The 22,500-nt window shown below is 39.2% G+C and overlaps 1 protein-coding gene across 4 annotated transcripts in view; it reads right to left on the bottom strand.

Moving 5' to 3' along the window:
* Positions 1 to 22,500, bottom strand: part of LOC121299575 (disabled homolog 2-like) — a 61,396-nt gene that overhangs the window by 8,909 nt on the left and 29,987 nt on the right. For 3 of the 4 annotated variants that reach the window (XM_041227380.1, XM_041227371.1, XM_041227388.1), the window contains exons 2-9: positions 18,629 to 18,821; positions 11,778 to 11,917; positions 11,083 to 11,181; positions 10,564 to 10,695; positions 6,049 to 6,132; positions 3,008 to 3,058; positions 2,619 to 2,681; positions 269 to 940 (exon numbers count right to left, since the gene is read on the bottom strand). In XM_041227380.1, the coding sequence (XP_041083314.1) occupies positions 269 to 940; positions 2,619 to 2,681; positions 3,008 to 3,058; positions 6,049 to 6,132; positions 10,564 to 10,695; positions 11,083 to 11,181; positions 11,778 to 11,917; positions 18,629 to 18,713 (1,326 nt within the window). In that variant the 5' untranslated portion in view covers positions 18,714 to 18,821. The remainder of the gene's footprint in view (positions 1 to 268; positions 941 to 2,618; positions 2,682 to 3,007; positions 3,059 to 6,048; positions 6,133 to 10,563; positions 10,696 to 11,082; positions 11,182 to 11,777; positions 11,918 to 18,628; positions 18,822 to 22,500) is intronic. The other variant, XM_041227398.1, reaches the window with a different exon arrangement.

Here is a 22,500-nt window from a genome sequence, read left to right on the forward strand (position 1 = left end):
CCTTCTTCTCAGACCTCAGGATTATATTAATAATATAATTGCATAATATATAAGGTCAGACACAACAAAGCTTTACAAACCTGATGTCAGTATCTATACAGTTGACAGCAAAGCTGTTTAGAATCAATTACAGATGCTACATTTAGCTTACCACTGAAGCCTGACTGACCGTCTAAAGTCTAAAGGCAGCAACTTCAACACACAGTTGGCACAGTGCTAACAAAAACAGGCTTCATGCAACGCAGAGAAGCTGGGGTCATGCTTTCACCTTGACGCTTCTCTTGCCTCGTCCGGGCTTTGTACTTTGCGGTGGAGGGCTAATTATCACAGAATCGCATAGATGAGACTTTGAAGGATCCGACTTCATCTGGGCGTCTTGTTTCACACCATTTTGTAGTGGTGGGTTTTTGCCAGATCTTTCCACAAATGAGTTTTGCATGGCTATGTTTGGCAGACCATTCTGCTCCTTTTCCAGGATCCCATTTTGAGTCCATGTTGCTGCCTCTGCAACCTTATTTTCCAAGGGCCACTGGCCATTAGTTAATGCCTGCGTGACAGTTCTGTTTGATATCTGATCAAACTGCTGACCAAAGAAATCAGTGTCACCATTCATGGCACTCTTTACCTTTGGGCCACTAAGAAAGTGATTTGAATTTTCTTTGTTCTGATTAGACGATTTATAAGAAATGATTGAGTTAGAGTGTGCTGATTGGCTATTTTTGGAGAAAGGATCGTCACTAAAAGGGTCAGGAATTGGTGCAGGAAAAAAACTCAGTTGGGAAGAAAAGGGATTGTCAGGTGATACATTTGTTTGCGGCCTCTGCCGAGGGACAGAGGAACAGGAAGTGATGCAATTCTCTAAGAAGGGATTTCCTTTTACACAGTTCTGATTGTTGTCAATTTCAGTGGATAGATCCAGCAATAGGATATCTTTACTTTCCTAATCATCAAGAAAAGAAAAAGACAGTCTTAATTGGTTATAAGTGTAATAAATTGTCATTATTTAAAAAGAGAAAAGTGAATGTGCAGTGTCTCTTGGTTCTTACGGTGACAAACAATTCATAAACAACATCTTTATATAACTTAAGTAATATGCAGAATTTGTAATGCAATGGCTTTTGAAAGTGGATACTGCACGTTATGTAAGATTCTGCATTTCTAGTCGTGCATGCATGCAACACACATTCACAGGAGTTTATATGAAACCAATAAACCGTTGTGCGGTACTAGAAATCAGATTCCTGTCAAAATATTAACGTTATTTGCACACACTCAATATTTACAAAACCAAACCCTCACATCCATTCTTCATTACCAGTTTATCAATAAAACTGAACCATTGAAATGTATCGGTAAAAAACAGACTACACAGCTGTACATTTGGTGGAAATCCTCACACTGCCTCGAGCTCATGACTGGAGCTGTACTCACCATGTTTAACTTTCAAAATAGTGGAAGTATGAATAGGCTGCCTTACCCTTACAGCACTGACAGCAATTAGGCCTAGTAGTTTTTTTCATGATTCGCTTACAGATCATTACAATCGTTAAATGGGTCCCTGTGCTTCAGTCATAAAATGCTACAGTTTAAGCATTTAATTGCCAACAAGGAACAGCTCTCTATATCTGTGCTACCACCAGTTAATAAATGTGTTCCTATTAAATATAGTTGTATTTGTTAAAAAAAAAAAAAAACAAAACAAAACAAAAAAAAAAAAAAAAAAAACAAACAAAACAAGCATCTGACGAACATAACGTATTGCATAACAAGTTTCAAAATAAGCACAATTTTGTACGTTACAACCAAATACGTAATGTGTTTTATTAAATTTATTCAAGCAAAGTTGAATTAAAATAAGTTTGTTGGAAACCTTTAAACACACCTCATTACCTTTTAATTTGTGTCAAGAGGTGGTACAATGTACAGACTTAGCATGTTACATGTCTATAATTTATATATTATATATATATATATATATATAGATTATTATATATATATATATATATATATATATATATGTATAAGGTATAATGTGACCTGTACCACAACATTCAGCCATTGTGTTCCATGTATGATAATAGTTATGTACTGAAAGGCACCTGAAAGAAAAACCGAGGAGGGGTTTACTTAGCAGCCCTGCCATTCCAGTTTACAGAAATTAGATTTTTCCTACTGATCTTCAGACCAATCCAGTCTGAATAAATAATCCTGAACTGTCGATTTATGAATCAAGATCTGAGTGAAAACAAACTGAGAGACAAGGTACATTGTACAGAGAATGGAAAAGTATGAGGAATGAACAGCATATGAAATGGGATGGTACTCTCTGGTTTCTTTTAAAAATGCCAGGAATTGCTAACAGTCTTAAGGTATGTTACGAGGAGAATTGTGAGTAAATGTATGCACTCATAAAAAATTTTTTACCTTCCCTTTTCAGTTCCGAGTGTACTGCATGCCCTATATTGGCTTGTATTGTTTTTTTGTTTTATTTTTGAGCTGGGACATTAACTTGAACAGTGTTGAAAAATCCCTTAAATTTCAACTTTGAAAGTGGTCTCACCAAACTTGAACAGTCCCCCCTCCCCCCTCCCCCCTCCCCCTCCCCCCCCCCCACTTACAGAAGGGGAGTGCAGGTCAGGAGGTGTGGACATGTCTCCAAACAGATCCAGCTGTTCAACACCCTGTAACAACGAATTAAACAGGGGACATCAGAGGTAAGCTGGTGGAAGCAGGACAAACCTGATCATGGCCCAATAGTTTAGGCTTATTTTGACAGTGGATAACATTTTTCTCTATATGGTGATTAATAGCCTTGAACCTTTATTCCAAACCAAAAGATTCCAAAAATGGTACAGGGTATGTGGTTTAATATGAACAGCCTGCCTAGACCAAAAATGAAACTAAACAACAAGTACATTAGCTGAACACTAGGATTAATTTAATTAATATTTATTTAACTGTCAAAGTGGGTAGAATACTTTAATGTGAACAATGACTAACTGCTTACTTTCATTTTATTGTCCTGGTTTTCAATAGTCAGCAAGGCATCCTCACCATTCTGAAAAAAAAAAAAAATCTTTCCAATAGTAAATAAATTAAAATACAGACAGAGTAACAAGCACAGTGGTGGTATTACAAAGGCAATGCCTACAGCTTGTTGCCTGCTTCATCCTAAACACAGAAAGCATGGGTAAGGGTTTTATATGTAATTTGTTTGCATTCAGCCATAAAAACCAGTAGAATATATATGTTTTCTTTTTATACAAATTGTTCAAAAAGCTTTACCTAATGCTTCCACCCTCCAAATTGCTTTTTTTCTTCTTCTAATTATAACCAGTCACCGTAAATGATTTATTAAGTCATTTAATGTAGATTGTACTATTTAGTAGAATGGGAATAGAAGCTCTCTGTTGGAAAATATTCAGAAGAGGTTCACTAGGGGGCACTATTTTCCTACAACATAAACCTCAACAGATGCTGGGCTTTAAAATATTCTGAATTCTTTCCTTCTATTTCCCACTTGGTTTATTATTTCAGAATAGAAGGATTTTTTTTTTTTTTTTTTACCAAGCCTTCTTGACTAATTATCTAATTTATACCGAGTCTGGACGGTACATGTCATATACACACGTGGTTCGGCCACACGTTGCAACCATCTCTGAATGACTTTTTCTGAACGTCGATATTAACGACGGTTTCCAGGACTCAACTATATTATATATATATATATTATATATATATATATATATATATATATATTATAATTTGTATCAATTTGCCCATTCTTCTTTGCAGATTTGCTCAAGCTCTCTCAAGGACTTTGATTGGCCCACTCAAGAACATTCACTTTCTTATTCTTAAGCCACTCCAGTGTAGCTCTGGCCTTGTGCTTTGGACCATTGTCCTGCTGAAAGGTAAATTTTTCCCTCAGCTTTAGGTCTTCAGCAGACTGAAACAGGTTTTCCTCTAGTATTTGCCTGTCCTTTGCTCCATTCATTTTCCTTCAATCCTAACAAGCTTTCCAGTCCCTGCTGAGGAGAAGCATCCCCATAGCATGATGCTGCCACCACCATGCTTGACTGGGAGATGTGCTGTGTTGGGTCTGTGCCAAACGTAACGCTTGGCATTTAGACCAAAAACACACCTTTTGCCACATTTTTGCAGGATCACTCAGGTGCTTTGTTGCAAACTCCATGCAGGCTTTGAGATGGCTTGTTTTTAGTAATGGCTTCCTTCTTGCAACCTTGCCATACAGGCTACTTTCGTGAAGTGTTCTGGATATTTATGATTGATGCACATTTTCTCCCATCTCAGCCAGTTAACTCTGTAGCTCTTTCAAAGTTGTCGATGGCCTCACAGTGGTATCCCTCATCAGTTTCCTCCTTGTCTGGCTGTTCAGTTTGGAGGGACAGCCTGATCAAGGCAGTGTCTGAGTGGTACAATGCACCTTCCATTTCTTGATGATTGAGAAGACTGTGCTCATAGGGATATTCAGAGACTTCTACATTTTTTTGTACCCTTCTGATCTGTGCTTTTCAATGACTTTATCCCTGACTTGCTTTGAAAGCTTTGCTTGAAATTCACTACCTGACCAAGGAACCTCACAGAGACAGGTGTTTTTATCCTGAAATTATGAGAACCACTAATATTGCACAGACAGAGGCCATTCAACTAATTGTGTGGCTCGTTAAGGTCATTTTGTGCACCTGAATTAATTTTGGTTTGCCACAGCAAAGGGTTGGAATACTTATGCAATCATGACTTTTCCCATTTTTATTTCATGTTAATTATTGATTCACTTCTTTCTTTTTGTTTTTGCTTTGAATTTATGGAGTAGGTTGTGTATATAACCCATTAATTCCTACTTCAAAGTGTCATGACTGCAAGCTTTAAAGGAATAAAATGTGAAAACTGTGAGAGTCTGAATACTTTTGCAAGGCACCGTGTGTGTATATATATATATATATATATATATATATATATATATATATATATATATATATATATATATATAATATATATATGACACACACACACTGGAAATTAGCCCTATTAGAACGATCACGTACAGGATCGACCTAGACACAAGGATGTCAGTACATACTGACGGTAAACTTTCTCCAGTGTCAAGTGTGTTATTCTCTCAGTGAAAACAAAAGAGCATGGTTGACTAATTCGAAGATGACCTATTGTAGTATGAATCATGCATGGACGAATGCAATCGTTGCCTGTCTTCTTCACACAAACAGCAACCACGCAACGGGCATGAGGAGCAATTTATGGTGGATAGTTTTTTCAAGAGAAAGGACATGTAACTACTATATTCAGCATGTAAGTGTGCATTCTTTCCTTTTTCATTTCTTTACTGTTTCTAGTAAATATGCCTGCACAGAGGGAAATTAGGGTTGGTGTAATTTATATGTGGAAGCGAGTTGTTATGTTTGATCAAATGATTGTTTACAAGCACTTGTTCGATCGAGACTTGCTGCCTGCTAGGTTTGGCTGAGAGAAAGGACAGCGAGTGATTGGCTGTGCGGGTCCTCAATCAGGTGTAGCAGGTTCCTGGAGCGGGGCACCTCGTTCAGTAAGGTTAGTGCTCATCTTGTGTGGACCTTTTTGTTTGTAGTTTTTGGACTGTGTTTTATTTTGCCTTTAGTACAATCTTCTGTATGTGTCCTCTGTGCGTTACCATCGTTGTTTGAGTCTCATGACCCATTTGTTTACTTTGTTTTGTGTTTAATAAATCCTGTACAGGCGTTTCAACTCCAACTCCAATGTCTCTCTGTCTTGCAATGCGGTTACATGCGACACGAGTACCTTGTCACAATACCATGCAAGTGTTGATCAATGTGAAGGAATCTTCATAAAAGTACTATATATTGATGATATCAATTCAAATTTGCCATTTTGTTATTATTCTGATACAGAAAAATGCCAAACCGTATTATAGTGAACAATCTGACATAACGAACATTTCTCCAGGTCCCATGGGGGTTTGTTATAGTGAAGTTAGCCTGTATATATATTAGAGCTGGGTTACATACAAACCTTTTTCTGACTCTCCCCTTCTTTTTTCTTCAGCGTGAAGATTAACTGAAAAAGATCTTTCAGATCAACAACCAGAGGCTCTGCCTGTAGAGAAACAATACATTGTTTTTCAGTGACTGTCAAACCACAATAAAACAGTACCTGAACATGTTCTTGTTTAACATGCAAATAAAAGACTTGTTGCATAAAAAAAACACACACATTATAGTTTATCATCATCATGTTCAGAAATGAGCTTACATACTATAGAATGTTTTTCCAGTTTAGTTGTCCCAGTGTTGCCTTGAGAAGTTTGAATGTGAAAGTTTCCTTTCAATCGAAGATGACCACCAATATTCTTTTGGAAAATTCCTGCTACAGGTTAGGTGTTCATGGAGCATTTTATATCAGAGCTGCCGATAGGCCCCTCCGTGGGGTGATGTCCTCGGTCCCGCCTACCGAGGGATTAAACAGTCAACCCACGGAGACCATTTTCTCTTTTGCCTCTCGCCTACGGTAAGGTGAACTTCTGTATTACAGTCTGTTTTTGAAAGAGCTCTTCTGAGTTGACTGCAGTTCCCTTGCATTGTGCCAAGAACTGGCTTCTCACTTTCGTGGAATCAGCAGCTCTAATTTTGAGTTTTTCTTGCTCCTTTCTTTGACTGCCGGCATTGCTTGCGTTGCAGACTGTCTGTACTACAACTGTATGTCACGTGTGAGCAACTGCCTGTGCAGTATTTGATTAAGAGTGTGTGTGTGTGTGTGTGTGTGTGTGTGTGTGTGTGTTGTCTTTTCAGCCTACACTCTCAGGGAGAACACCATTCCTCCACCAGGGCTCAGCTTAGCCGTATCCCCGCCATTGAGTGACTCCACCAGCTGCTGTTCACGCAGCTTGGGCGAATTAAAAAATAAATATTATTTGTGTGTGTTTTTGTAGCGTGTCCTCCTGTGTGTTGACCCTGTTGCATAACCCCTCTTTGCTTGTGTTTAAAAAAAAAAAAAACACAGCCAGTCAGCCATATACTTCCTCCACCAGGGCTGTGTTTCTACCTGCCCCGTTGTTGAGTAGACCTCGTCGGTTGCCGGCTGCTGGCTGCCCCACCTAACTGAACTGAGCTTTCGTCCGCCGCGGCTTTCTTCAACCTGTGTGCCTCCCCTGGTGTATGCTGCGTGCTGACAAGGTTAGGGTAGGCACCGTTACATTAGTTGCCCCACGGTGCTTCGGTACCTCAGTGCACGCTCAGCCCTTGGTACTTCGGTGCCTAGGTGCACACGGTGCTCATATCACTCCGACTTTGTAAATGATTGTAAACGAAGCCCATTCTGTTCAAATGTTTATTTATTCAGTAATTTTGATTATACTATGCCTGTGTTTAAACGCATAGCTTTGGTTTGAAATATAAACCCATTTATTTTAAAAAATTGATACTTATTTACATGTTTCAGTTGCACAGTTTTGTATATACACAAATTTATTTTCAAATATTTGTTTAGTTTACTTCGGTACTCAGTGCTTGGTACACACAGCATCTAATACCTCTGTGTGCATAGCACCCTTGGTGCTCGATGCACATGGTGTCTAGTACCTTGGTGTGCATAGTGTCCTGGATGCTCAGTGACCTCTGCCTGTAGACCAATGCTTCTCAAACTCGATCCTAGGGACCCTCTGTGGCTGCTGGCTTTTGTTCCAACCCAGCTCTCAATTACTTAACTATACCCTTAATTGAACTGATAATTTGCTTAATTAGACCATTTTACTTCTTTTTAGCTCTTGAACAGTTGCATATTTCAAGTTAGCTATAACATCTGATAAGTAACTTGAACTCTGCAACTGTTTAAGAGCTGAAAACAAGTAAAAAGGTCTAAATAAGCAAATTATCAGTTCAATTAAGGGTCTTGTTAAGTAATTGAGAGCTCAGTTGGAACGAAAACCAGCAGACACAGGGGTCCCCAGGACCGAGTTTGAGAAGCCCTGCTGTAGACTGTGCTCTACACCGCTGTAGGCTATGCGCAATCCAAATTGTGTGACTGCATGCAGTCCAGGCTAGACACTCTTGTCCAGTTGCTGTGATTTTTACTGCTGGAAGCAGGTTCCCACTTCCCTGGAATCAGAAACTCTGCTTCTGTGAACTCTGTTCTAAATGATGCACAACTGCGCAGCTTTTACTCTTTTTCTTTTTAACAGCCTGCATTGCTTTGCGATCGTAGTCAGCTTTTCTAACCTTACAGCGAATGTTGTTTTGTGTTTTTTTCCTCTGCTGTTGCAGCTAAAGGTGCACCTCTGCTCAGTGCTCTTAAAAATTCAGCTCACCCACGTTGATGTGGTGTCTCTTCTATTTACCCTCACAGCTTTGCTGTTGTGTGCGTGTATGTGTTTTTTTTCTTTTACTGCCTTGAAAAGGAAGGAAGATTCCATCACCAGGACCCAGCTCTGCTGCCCCCCACTTGAGCTGAATCCATCGGCTTGTTTCAGACCATGTACTCGGCGCGATTGGTTAAAATAAAATAAATAAATAAATAAATACATTTTTACAGCTCACCAGCCTGGCATGGTAACTGTTTTTCCCCCCATAGCTGAACTGCTGTGTGAGCCCAACACAGCTCCAATCCCCACTGCACAGCATGAAGACTTGAGGCACCGCCTTCAGGCTTCCGCGGCAGCCAACAGCCAGGCCTACCTTCAATGACAGGAAGGAGCTGGATATGGGATTCCAACACAACAGCAATCTCAGAGGCAGTCCCCGCAACGGGCTCAGCCTCAGCAGCCCCAGCAGGGACCCTGAAGGCTTGCAGCTCAGGCTCGCTTGCCACTGTATACACCTGTTGTGCACGCCATCACATTCTCCAGTCTGTCCGGCTGGGTTTACTACTATGGACTTATAGGACACATTCACGTATCTATTCGTTATGCACACAGGAAATATCTCTACTTCGCTTTTCAAGGAAGCGTCCTCGAGTCTTCCGTGCTGCCATTCGGCCTATCTTTAGCCCCCTGCACAGTTTCAAAGTATGTAGATGCCATCCTAGCCCCTTGCGGCTGCAGGGAATCAGTGTTAAATTTCCTGGGCGACTGGCTGAGCTGTCCCCAGTCGCAGGAAGGGGCAGTGGCCCATATGGCAATAATGACAGAACATCTGTTGAGCCATTTAAATCCAGTGCAAGGTATGGTTTAGCTGGTACTCTGGCTGCCCTCCCTTACAATGCAAGCCTATCTGTCAGACGACAGAGTGGCTGCCACTCAAAATTGCCAAGCCCTGATTCAGCAGGGGGCAATAGTACTTTTGCTGTCAGAAGTTGCTGGGTCTGATGGTCGCAGCTGCTGGGGTTACTCTATATGTGCCCACTTCAGGTGTGGCTCAATGTCTTCCAGATACATCCCAAACGTGACATACACCGTCGGCTGACTGTATCTCGCATATGCTGGAAAGCCTTGCGCTAGTAGAGGCGAGCCTCTCGCATGTGCTAAAGTGTAAGGATGGTGGTAATCCACTGCCGCCAGGTGGTGATGACGGACTCATCCAATTCAGACTGGGGTGCTGTTTGGGCCAGCAGAGGAGTCTGCGGGTACTGGTCAGGTTGTTGGACATCGCTGCACATAAATGCACTGGAGTTGCAAGCAGTTCATTGCTCCTTTACGCATTCCCGCCATCGCTGCTCCTGGTGTTCCTAGGAGAATCTGGTTTTTGACCCTATGCCAGCTCCTACAAGACCAGCCCTGGGAGATCCAGGCATGTTCCAATTATGGATCTGACCCCTGAATGGGACCACCGGTCAGCCATAAGGCTATCTGACATGGTTGTGGGAACGTTGCAGAATGCTAGGTCGTTACATGCGTATAAATGGATATATTTTCAGGACTGGTGTTTTCATGACCCCACATCTTGCCCTATGCCAGTTATCTTGCAGTTTCTGCAAGAACTGCTCGATGCCAGTAGGACACCTTCTACCATTTCTGTGTGCCATGCCCCCGTTGATTATGTATCGCCAGGTTTGCATTTCTTGGCGACCCATTTTCTCAAGGGTGATCGGTGATTACGCCCTCCACAGAGGGACATTCTCCCCGAATGGAGCCTTTATATTGTGCTGGAGGCTCTCACAAAGGCCCAGTTTGAACCCATACACTCCAAAGAGTTGAAGTATCTGTCTATGAAGACAGCCTTGGCTATCGCCTCTGCAGAACAGGTCAGTGAGTTGCAGGTGCTGTGGGTGCACAGATCCTGTATGCATATTTGGGATGAAGGGAGCAGGGTGGCACTATGTAGAAACTCTGCTTTCTTCCCTAAGGTGATCACAGCCTTCCATATGAACAAGTCTATGGAACTGGAGTCTTTCCATCAACCTAGGCAGGACCGAGGACATCACCCCATGGAGGGGCCTATCGGCAGCTTTGACATAAAATGCTCAGCGAGTACCTGACCTGTGACAGGAATTTCCCAAAGGCAATATTGGTGGTTGTCTTCTCTTTCAGTGAACCAGGGTTACGGTAAGGAACTTTTCTGATATACTTATACACGCACACACGCACACACAACGTACCTGCTGGGATGTTTTTATAGCAAAGAACTGATGCTGCCCCTCTGCACCACAAACGTAACCAAAAGCTCTGTTGTCTGTAACATCACGAGCAATAAAGGAAATCTTATTGACCGGCTGTTCATGCTCTATTACCTTTAAGAGTGGAGAGAGAACAGATGGTTTTAGCACTGTGACACCAAAAAAAGGGTTTTGTAACTTATGTGTTTTAAACATTAATACTGATTTCAGGTGAAGATGCTTCACTCGTCACTGTAAATGACCTTCCAAAAGCAGCTTGGTCACCAGCATTACATACACTCAATATATTGTTAATACTATTACTTCAATACTATTTTATATATTGTTATGATTGCCCTGGTGATAAGCTCTCTCTAACTGATATTTTAAGAACATTATTTAGTGAAATAAATGAACCAATATATTTTTCAAATATGTTGACCCAGCTTTTTCAGCTGGAACTTGGTACATTTTAAGCTTGGTTTAATAGTACTGTAGAGAGCAAGTTGTTTGCAGACTCACCCCTGTTTTCTCATCAGTGATTTTAATACCAGACAAGGAAATGTTCACCCAGATTTTCTGTTTGTGTTGACCCTGGGAGCGAGCAGCAATAGCCATGCCCTATAAAGCAAGGAACACATTTGCCATCAGATCAAATGTGTAATATAGAAAAAAAAAAAAAAAAAAAAAAAGTTTGCATTTACAGGTATGCCTAGCCATTTTGTGTTTCAATGCAAGAAATATTATGTTGGTTAAATTGTAACATGTTTTGGCAACATTAAACATGTATGAAACACTAATGTTGAACTTTAAAACAAAACATAAGTGATATATTTGTATTCCTAACACAAAATAATAAAGTCACTAACAGTGAAATCATTGGTTTGAACACTATTGTTGCCCAGTTGCATGTTAATTGTTTTGTAAGTTAAATATTAGTATCCAGATCTATGAGCTTGAGTAGAAACAATTCACAATGATGTACCGTTTAGCTACTTTATCCATCTTGCTTTATAACGAGACTGTACTGATGTGATGTCAAACAAAGACCTTCATTTATAGAACATTGATATTTACATCAAATGCTTAAACTAAGGGCTCAAATTGACCAAGAAGAAAAAGTCAATCACGTGAAACAAAAACATTGGATACAGTTCAATTAGTTACAAAAATATTGATGGAGTTTAATTACAAAAAAGGGTTTACACGTGCACTACCTTTAGCTTCATCATGGAATCCTGGCTCATTTTATCACCTCTTGCTTCTGGGACATCATCCACACCGATCAGCTTGGCTTTATATCTGACGCCGTCACCTTTGAATCGAGCCAGCAAGAACTCATTTGTCTTCTCCGGGCCTAACAGGGAAAACAAAACAAAAACAAAAAAAACACAAGCATGAATGGGCATCACATCATTGTGTATTGCTACTGGAAAAATCCTCATAAATAGCAAACAGCAACAATATTGTTATTAACATACATTATTTAAATGCAACATGGTTTCAATTTAGAAACCAGCACTTGGTTACTGGGTATGTAACAGGTAAGAAATAGCCGATTGATGTATGTGGGGCACAAGGTCTACTGTGTTCCCAATTGACACAAGGACAACGTTGATGCCATACTCAAACATGTGCCTTGAACAAAACGGGAAAAGAGAGGGTTTTTTTGGCCACCCCTGAATATAGCTGGTGGTAGATTGAATTGATTCACATTACTTTGTCTAACATTTTGCTGTCTAACATACTGAATAACTACAATTCTGTATTTCTGGTTTATTCCAAATTGTACCAAAAACTTACAGGAATTATTATTATTATTATTATTTTTTTTTTTTTTTAAACTGAACCTCAGTTTTTACTGATTTATACCCAATTTTTAGTATACCATTTGATCTTAAACCAGGAGTTTGAAATGTGTTAATCAGAGTATTCTGCCTTTTATTGAAATTGGGAACCATTCAGTGCTTGAAAACTGTAAAAGGGTATTTCAGCTGAGTGTGTATGCTCCATTCCAAAGATGCCCTTTTGCTGTGGTCAGAAAAGGCATGACTACTTATTGCACGGACAAAATGTAAGCAATCAGGTCAGACTCGCAACATTGGCAAACATGTAAAAAAAAAAAAAAAAAAACAGCTTCCACAATTTAGCAATGACTGGAAGTCTGGGTTGTGAATTTTTTTCTAAAAAATACCTTGTTTCAAAACTTTGATATGCTATGCTTGCTTTATATCAAAATAACACTAAGTTTTATTTTTGTCTCACAAGAAATGTTGCAAATTGCACATGGTAATTGTTTGCACTTGAAGTGTTCAGAACAAGATAATGTGTATGAAATATTAAAGTTATCTTATTCAGATTTTCTTTCAGTCCTTACATCCGGTGACTTCTTAAAAATGTTTAGCACCCTATGGCATTGACAGAGCTTTCAAAAACACGTCAACTCTCAGTACTCTTTGAAATTTTTGCCCTAGAGAATGTAAGAAAACTGTATTTGCTGTATCTGCTAAGAGTATTTTTTCCCAGGGGGACTTTGGAATACTGAATGTACTGAGAGTTTAGGCGTGATCCTTAGAGCCCTATGTAGGCCTATGGCAAGCTGGCCTGAGCAGTGACGTCAGACTGGAAACAAACACACAGCACTGCGAGTGAAAGGAAGGGATGAAAGAAATCGACAGCAAAAGCTGTGGCACATTTATTCAATAAAACAGAAAATAACAGTTTGAACAAGATAAAAACACATAACAATGGCACAGTAGCCAAAACAAACAAACAAAACGAAACAGACACTAACAAACGTGCTGAACGCTAAACAAACAAGTATTGTGCTGATCTTATTCAACACATATAGCAACTGTAATTGTATTATTATTTTAAAGCTTACTCCCGACTTTCTCTCCACACTGAACACCCAACCACAAGTGGGTGAAACATGCCTCTTATGCAGCTGTACTGGGATGTGATTGCTAATTAATCACTCAGTTGGAATCTCAGTACAGCTGCATGTGAACTAATTGTGCTCCCTGTGCTTCCATATTACTACCCACTTTACTCTGCATGTGGAGTGATTGTGCAATCCCTGTGCCTAAATACAAATCTACATTTTAACACACTTGTGCTACACAGACCCATTTATATCACATGAACCAATACCTATACACCAACATGAACACACCACACGCAGCATAACACAAAAATACACACAAGGGCGGAGCACGCTGCCACAAGGCCACAGATGTGCTTTAACCTTCTGAGTTTAAAAAAAAAAAAAAAAAAAAAAATCACCAGAATGTGACGACCATGACAGAAAATTATAGGAAGTGAATCTAAACAGCAATACGAATACATTAGTTAAGCCTTTGAATTCAAAAGGCTAGTTTCCTAGATCCTGATGAAAAACATCTTAGACTAGCTTACCTAAGTTAACACTGGGTAGTAGAAGACTAATATCAACTGGAGGCTGTGAAACCAGCCGTAAAAGTATAAACAGAATAATTACAACCTATGAAAATGTTACTGCAATGCCTACAGCTCAGAAAGTTCAGCCAACTAAAACCTAGTAGCTTTAAATTCTATTGCATGCATAATTTAATGACACAGAGCAGACCAGTAAAAGGGAACATTGTTTTCCGTGTAACTTTGCCAAAAAAATTATTCTGCCTTTAAACTACAGAGCAGCACTGTAGTGTCTCTGTGTGTGTGGCTCATTTACCACACCATGGTCACATTCCAGTCACAGATAAAGCAACAGAGACGGTATAAGAAGTACAGCTGTGTAGACTGTTGACTTTACAGTATGTAACTAAACAATGTTAAATTTAGAAACAGGATTTTTTTTTAAATAAATAAACTGAGAAAGCGTTCTGCAGTTGCCTCGAATTCCAATGGTTCTCTTAGTTAGGGCAATCATATTTTTGTTTATTTTAATTTGTGAATCTTGATTCAAACAGCCTTTCAAAAAATGACAACCTTAATGGGTATATAGTACAAGGACAACAAGCATTTATAAACAAAATAAAAGCCACTGGAGCCACCAACAGTCTTTAGCACTCCTTAGTTCATTAAATGGCAAGAAGTCCTAGCAGAGAGCAATTCCTGCATGCTCTGGGTGAGGAGCATTGTGTGGGGTAGGCCTGGAGCTGTGTCCACAGTTAAAAATATTTGCATGTACTGTAGATAGACAGTAAACTCCTCTCTGGTCACCAAATCCCTCACCACCTACTTCCAAAAATTTTAATACAAGAACAAACCATGGAACTGTCTTGTCAGCAAATCCCAAGTAAACAAGTTTTATGGCTTGACTCGAGTGTAAAATATTGGTATATATTTAAGTGCAACTACAGGGTGCATTGAATGTACACGGACAGAACAGTTCTTTGAGCAGATAAAATCTGAGACAGCATTAAGGTTTTAATACGAGCAAGGGAGACAGTTGTCTCCAAGTACACAAGGATGTGTTCTCTAGTAACAGCTGTTATATGATAGGGCTTTGGTTTTTCCTAGTCATACAGACTTAAATTCAATAGCAGAAAGAATCCCCATCATATCATCCACATTTACTGTGTGATCCTGGCAAGTTTATTACTATTTAAAAGACTGGTATTCATAGCAAACATTATTTTAATTCATCAAAACAAACTTTAAAAATAATACAGATGAGTTAAAGTTTTGAGAATAAGGCACTTATTGTCACTTTCCTGCATCCCCACAAAACTTAAATCCATGTAATAAAAGAGAGACCATATCTGACCTTTTGTGCAACAGGATCTCAATAAACCCAGACATGAACTTTGGTTCTGGTATGTAGCTGCTGTTACTAATTTATCTGTCTGTGTGGCAAAGCGCCCTGCCCCTGTGCTATTTATTTGTGTTTTATGTTGTATGTAGTGTGTTAATGTTGGTGCATATTCATTGGTACATGGGATATAAATCGGTCTGTGTAACACGATTGATTTGAAATGTATATTTCTATTTAGGCACAAGGATTGCACAGCACTTTACGTGCAGGTAAAATGTAATAACATGTGAGCACGGGGAATTGCACTTTATTAATTCATGTGCAGTTGTACCGAGACTCCAATTGAATGATTGATTAACAATCGAGTCTTGGTACAGCTGCATAAAAGCAGCATGTTTTCACTCTCGGGGTTGTGTTCAGGGCGAAGGACTGGGTGTGAAGAAGAATTAAAATAGTAAGTTTAGTATTCATCCCTGTGTGTCAGTGTCTCGAGGAGAGGAACAGGAGCTGCCTTTCCCTCCACCAGAAGGAGGTCCAGGACATGATGCTGGCATTCCTCAGAAGCCACTGCATAGTCTGCTGAGTGGAGCCCGGCCACGAAGGAGGCTAGCACCGCTGCAGCCACTGCCACAGTGGCCAACCACAGCACCACAACTGGTCCTGACTCTGTCATTGCTCGGGGATGCCTGCTGCTCCGCATCACCCGGGATCCACCGGTTGCAGGGTACGAGCGTAAGGTGGAGCTCCAGCTGCCGCCCCTATGGCCAGGGGCTCCCCTCCCAAGTTCGCCTCCTGAGGGTCTGCTGCTGCGTTCGCCTGGGATTGCTGGCTCTGCTTCGCCTGGGGTCACCATCAGCTCTGCTTGACCACAGGGGTCAGTGTGGCCAGAGCCCCACAAGAAGGAGCTGCTGGCTATGAAGAAGGATGGAGAGGTCAGGAGGCCACCTTCCCCTGCAGCAATTTCCCTGCTGGATAAAGTGAGGTAGGAGCCCCAGAAGAGGGACCAGCTAGAAACAAAGAAGGGGTGGGTGAAGGACCTCCAACCATGGCCACACCCTTATGGACTTATTGTTGCCTCTGTTCTTGAACTGGTACTGTGACCGGAACTTTGAGACTGAGGGGGGAGGTGGCCATTGAGGCCAGGTGTGAGGTATGTGGCAAAGTGCCCTGCCCCTGTGCTATTTATTTGTGTTTTATGTTGTATGTAGTGTGTTAATGTTGGTGTATATTCATTGGTACATGGGATATAAATGGGTCTATGTAACACGAGTGATTTGAAATGTATATTTGTATTTAGGCTCGAGGATTGCACAGCACTTCACGTGCAGGTAAAATGTAATAATATGTGAGCACGGGAAATTGCACTAACTTAATTCACGTGCAGTTGTACCGAGACTCCAATTGAATGATTGATTAGCAATCGAGTCTCGGTACAGCTGCATAAAAGCAGCATGTTTTCACTCACTCGGGGTTGTGTTTTTCAGGGTGAAGGAACGGGTGTGGAGAAGGAGAATTAAAATACAGTAAGCCCTCGCCAACCGTGGAGGTTACGTTCTTAAAAACCCTTGTGGTTGGCAAAACCATGGTTGGTAAATTCTAGAGCTTATGGGAAATAAGGGGTTAGGTTCTCCATGGCCGCGGTTACACTTATCAAAGCCTATCCAAGTTGCATTTTCCTTCACTAAATAAATGAAAAACACATAAACATAACATTAAAACAATTCAAACACTATAACATAATAATTAGTAATGTTTTATTTACCTTGAATCCTTAGAGTTCAAGGCCAAGGTGTTGTTGACTGGTGACAATTACTCCAAGTTAACACGGAGCAACGAGACCTCATGCACATACCACTATGACTAGTACACAAGACAAAGTGAGAGATACTGCTGGTGGGAGGATATACTGGCGAGATAGGAGAGTGCAAGATACAGAAGCAAATGCGGATGCATCATATGTTTCCATGCAAAACCGTGTATACACAAATCTATATGCTGCGGTTGGCAAATTGGTGTACAAAAGGAAAACTGAATTCCGTGGTTGGCAAATATGCGGTTGGTGAGGTATTACTGTAGTAAGTTTAGTATTCGTCCTTGTGTGTCAGTGTCTCGTTTAGTGATAGTACGTTTTGTTTGTCTATTTATTTTGTCTACCAGTGCTGTGTCCTGTGTTTTGTTTGTCTTTCAAACCTTTTATTGTCTGTCTGTTTCATTATTAAACTGAGCATCAGCGCCTTCACCATTTCAAAACCTGCATTCTGTGTCGTTTCCTGTTTCTGGTCTGATGTCGCCCACTACAGTCTATTAGACACCATTTTTGAGTGCTTGTGTGGCTATGTAAACCTGACAATTGATCTGTTAGTATGAATGATTTCAGCATGTTTGAAAAATATTTCACTCACAAATCTAGTCCTCCAGCAGGTTCCCACAGAGCACAAGTTTAATATATATATATATATATATATATATATATATATATATATATATATATATATATATATATTTTTTTTTTTTTTTTTATAAGTATACACAGTTGCTGCAAATTTCTAAAACTAGTCAATGCCTTGCAATGTTATTTGATTAATGTTAACACAACAATGACAACTATGCAACAGAGTAACGTCAAGGTTGCTGAACAAGCGACACTAAATGGAACAATAACTTAATCTTTTCTTTTTTCAAGTGGGTGAGCAAGTAACAGAAGGTGTCTGGGTGAAACTAAATCGAGGGGCTGAACACATCATCCACTTTTGTATTGCATGTAATGCAAAGTAAATAGAAATAGCATGAACCACAGCTATGACTCATTGCAAAACTATTAATACAATGTGTTTATGCTTTTTCTATGCCGTGAAGCAGGTGGTGAAGAAAATGTAAAAATCTGGTGATTTCTCAAGACCATGAAAAAGAAAAACAACTTCATACAAAAAGGTAAGGGAAAAAAAAACTACCATGTAAATGGTATTCATAGCTATCTTTTACATTTTAAAATTCTGTCTACATATGGAATACTAGAGCAGTTACTGTGTGTGAAGACAAACTAAACAAGTGACATGCATATTCAAGTTATGTTTTTTTATTTATTTTATTTTCTCTATGCTGTTAATTAAGGTGTGGCCTATACATTCAAACATCAGGTAGTATTTGGTTGTTCTAGAACTGTGGCAACACAATGCACAGTAATGTACTGTAGCTGCTCATTGGCGCAGCCCAGCTCAGCAATGTGCTCTGTGTTTCTACGTCAAGTTCAGAAATCCCAACAAATACATTACACAATATTTAAATGCATGCGTATCATACATAAGTTTATTAACAGAGTTCTCTCTTTACCTTTCTTTTTTTCTTTCTTTGACGGGGTCTTCACAGGGGCCACATCGGTCTGGTTGGTTATGTTTGTCTCTACCTCAGATGACATGATTGGAGGCCAGCCTCACAAACTCTACAGAAATGTCTAAATGGAAAGCACCTCCTATAGTTAGGTTTAAAGCAGCAACTCTCAGCAGTGACACATACTCAGCGCAGCCTGTGGAGAGAAAAGAGGCACAGTTATGTGTGCAGGCATTTCACATTGAATAATCCCCTAGAAAAACATTGATGTGTATCAGACTAATCTTACAGAACTGGAATCCTACCAAAAGGTCAATAAAATGTCATTAGGTACCAGTTGTAAGCATCTGAGGTTATTTCTTACACACCTGCTTTGATACAAGGATCTCCTTTAAAGGTGACCAAGGTTCAAGTGGACAGAACAAATGCTGGACAAAATCTTACTGCAGCTAAAATTAGGTAAAGGGTTTTGGCTTATGTTCGAGTTCAACAACAACTATAAAAAGAGGCAGGCTAATACAAATATAGGTTAGGCCAACAAATTGATAACAAAATTTTTTTTTTATAACATCACATATTACAAAGTTGAGTATATAGGTACAGGTAATCCAAAAGTTTGCTTTGTTGTGGCAAAACCCTAGGATTTGCCATTTTTTTTCAGTTTTTTTTTTTTAAACTTAGCTGCAGTTATCTTCTCTCACACTGTATGCTTTACTGCTGGAACAATTCAGAGCAGTTGTTTCCAATAAGAGCTGCATTCTTGGAATTCAAGTAAACGTATTACCAAAAATGAACAAAATAATTTTGTATGGTAAGAAAGACGAAGATGAAGAAGAATGGAAGACAAACAACCTAACAAATGTGTAGGATACAGAAATCAAGGGAGCCGTCTAAAGACAACTGTTTGTTGCCTACTCAGGGAAGTTATTTGTTTGCTGTAAATACTGTATGGGATATATACCTACTGAATACCCAGCAAGAGGCCAGAAAATACTTACTCTGATCCCCAACTGGTCGCTGGTCACTGGCAGTTGCAGAAACCTTCAGTAGAGAAGGTACTTAAATGTAGGTCTAGCTTGCAATGCCGATTTAAACATTTAATTTTAGCCGTACGAGTATACAAGTAAATTACCTCATTAACATAACATCCTTCAACTTGTCAAGCGTGTAATTGGGGGAAAAAAACACCTACATTAAGGGACTTTATTATTAGAAACTGTTTTATTAGGAAAAAGCAGAGCGTAAAGAGCAACAGCTGTTACTCTCTTATGGAAACAGCTTTGGGTAAGTCAAAAAATAATTCTAATATAGAGAATAGCAGCAAGTCCTACAGTATCTAATGCAGTCATGTGAGTGCTACACCCTGACTGGCTTTTACACACCAACGCAAGCTGCCACTGTACAGCTCAAGCTGCAATTAAATCTTCAAAAAAATAAATAAATAAAATAAAAGCAAAACACTGGACCATATCAGATGCACAGCTTTACAACAATAAACCCTAAAGCAATGCTTTCTTTACCCCAGCATGTTTGTTAAGTCAACAGCGATTAATTTCCCACTTGCTCGGATAGAATTTTGTCACCAAGCAACACAAAATACAGTGCGTTCCATTATCCCCACTAAAAAGGGGTAGTTTAAATAATGCATTCTGTAGCCTTCAAGAGAAACTGTTTAAGACAACTCCGATATTGCAGTCTTTACCAGACATTAACAATCACATGCTTTATAGAACACACTTTACAGTTTATATGATGTTGATTCTTCAACACTGGCAGTATCAACCAAGAAAATCCTTAATCCAATCTAAAAATAAAATGGTTATAATTAAGCCTCAGGGCACTGAATGTCAGTTTGCTCTACACAGGTACAGTTTACCCTCAGCATTCCATTTGGATTTTAAACTTACCACCAAGGAGTCTTCCAGCTGCTCCAGTTCTGTAGTGACTGAGGGAAAGAGTTAGTCTTCAGAGCAAAGGTAGGGATGTGTTCAAAGGTTGAGCTAGTAAAAAAAGTTAATAATTCTGTCCCTATGCTGCTGAGCATCTTAATTTCAAGAGAAAATCCTGTGACAACCTTATAAATGAGACAGATGTGCTTCAGAATATCAGTGTCACCCCAAACATTAATAGGCCGGCATTTATAAATCAATAATTATTAACAAGCTATTTAACTTCCTGTCCTTCCCACAGTATTATTTAAGGAGTAAGTTTATATTTCACAAACAACTATAAACAGTCACTAGGACAAATATTCAAACAATTGCCAGAGTTTTGTGAAGAAAAGAAAACATTGCAATAAAAATGTTGATGTTTGCAAGCAAGCGACAGGTTGGAATGCTCATTTAAAACTCTTACCAACAACATAAGTTGTAACTTTTGAGATTGAAAGAAAAAAAAAAAAAAAAAAGGAGGGCAAAACTAACACTGGAACAACACTTTGAAAAACAACCTTAAGTTATATCTGTCATATTCCAGCTGCTTATTCAACTTCATTGATTCTATAATTCATTTTCTTTTGCTTGGTGTGTAAATAGGTTCCCTGGTCAGTCCAATGTACACTTCGAAGTTATAAACTTCAATTTACACACTCCTGTTCCACCAGCAATGTGTACTGTGGTTGTGTCCAATAACTAATGAACCACGAACTGTATATATCAATCATGATGTGTTTTAGAGGACATGGTGGGAGACTCACCTAAATTAGTGATAGATTAAGGGGGGATCATTGAAGCAGGGCATGCCTAATGTGTGTTCTGCCAGTGTCACAATTGGTTAAAAGTTAAAATTTACTTTCAAATGACAAACTATCCAAAAGAGTGAGCAAAGAGAAAGTACTACTGTCAGCTTTTCTTTGGAGTTAATTAAGAGCAAGCATTTGTTTGTTTTTTAGTTCTTAAAAACACAAGGAATTAGTCCTTCAATGTTATTATTTTCTAAGAGACCATAACAAGTGGCAAAACTACTAGTTCATTTTCTAGTATATGTAAAATTATGTCTGTATCTTAACTATATTTGATAAAACTAAATACAGTAGATAAATCACCTCAATTGCCTCCAAATGTTTAAAATTCAATTCACTGAACCATTGACAAGGGCATTCGGGTATACTATCCAAAAATCCATTCTGATATGTACATGCAATATAGAATGATTATATTATATAGTTGTTTTTTTTATTAATGAAATACATATAACAAACTCCAGTCTAACTCCTATTTGTTCATCTATAACTATACTGTTTGCCATGGAGTCACGCTAAACAGAAATAAATGATTTGGCAACTGTTTTGAATAAGAGACACTGATAAAGACTTCTAGTCAAAGAATTTACCTAAACCGAAGTTCTAAAATCTCCAGTCTAATATTGGAACAAGGTGAGATCAAGCTGTACAGACTGGTTTCATGGGACAGATGGATACATGTCACTAGGTATTGTAATGCACTTAACATATGATGAGTTGTTAATGTACAGCAGATACTTTAAAGATTAATAGACTTTAAACTAAATAAAGAAATACATTTATGGCCTTTTCTTATAACAAATGGCCAAGTATAACCTGACTTGGACAAGCGTTTCTGAAGATATTCTGTAACCTTCCCATCCCAACCAATCATAAGCCAATCATGCAAAAGTAGATCACCATGGGTTATAGCAACTGAGGCAAAGCAGTGGTAAAGAATATAACAAGTGTAGAAAACCTGTTAAGCTTGCCACTTTCAGGGACCTTTTCACAGTCTTCTGGTGTAAAAGAAGTAACCACACAACTGATAAGGTGTAAACAGGACAGTGCCTGTGTATTTATTTACATGCAAAACAAAGTAAACAAACAAACAAACAGCCTAACTCCTCCAAGAAGTGCTTGCTAAAGTTTTACC

The sequence above is a fragment of the Polyodon spathula genome, chromosome 2 (assembly GCF_017654505.1).
Source record: "Polyodon spathula isolate WHYD16114869_AA chromosome 2, ASM1765450v1, whole genome shotgun sequence".
Classification (NCBI taxonomy): domain Eukaryota; kingdom Metazoa; phylum Chordata; class Actinopteri; order Acipenseriformes; family Polyodontidae; genus Polyodon; species Polyodon spathula.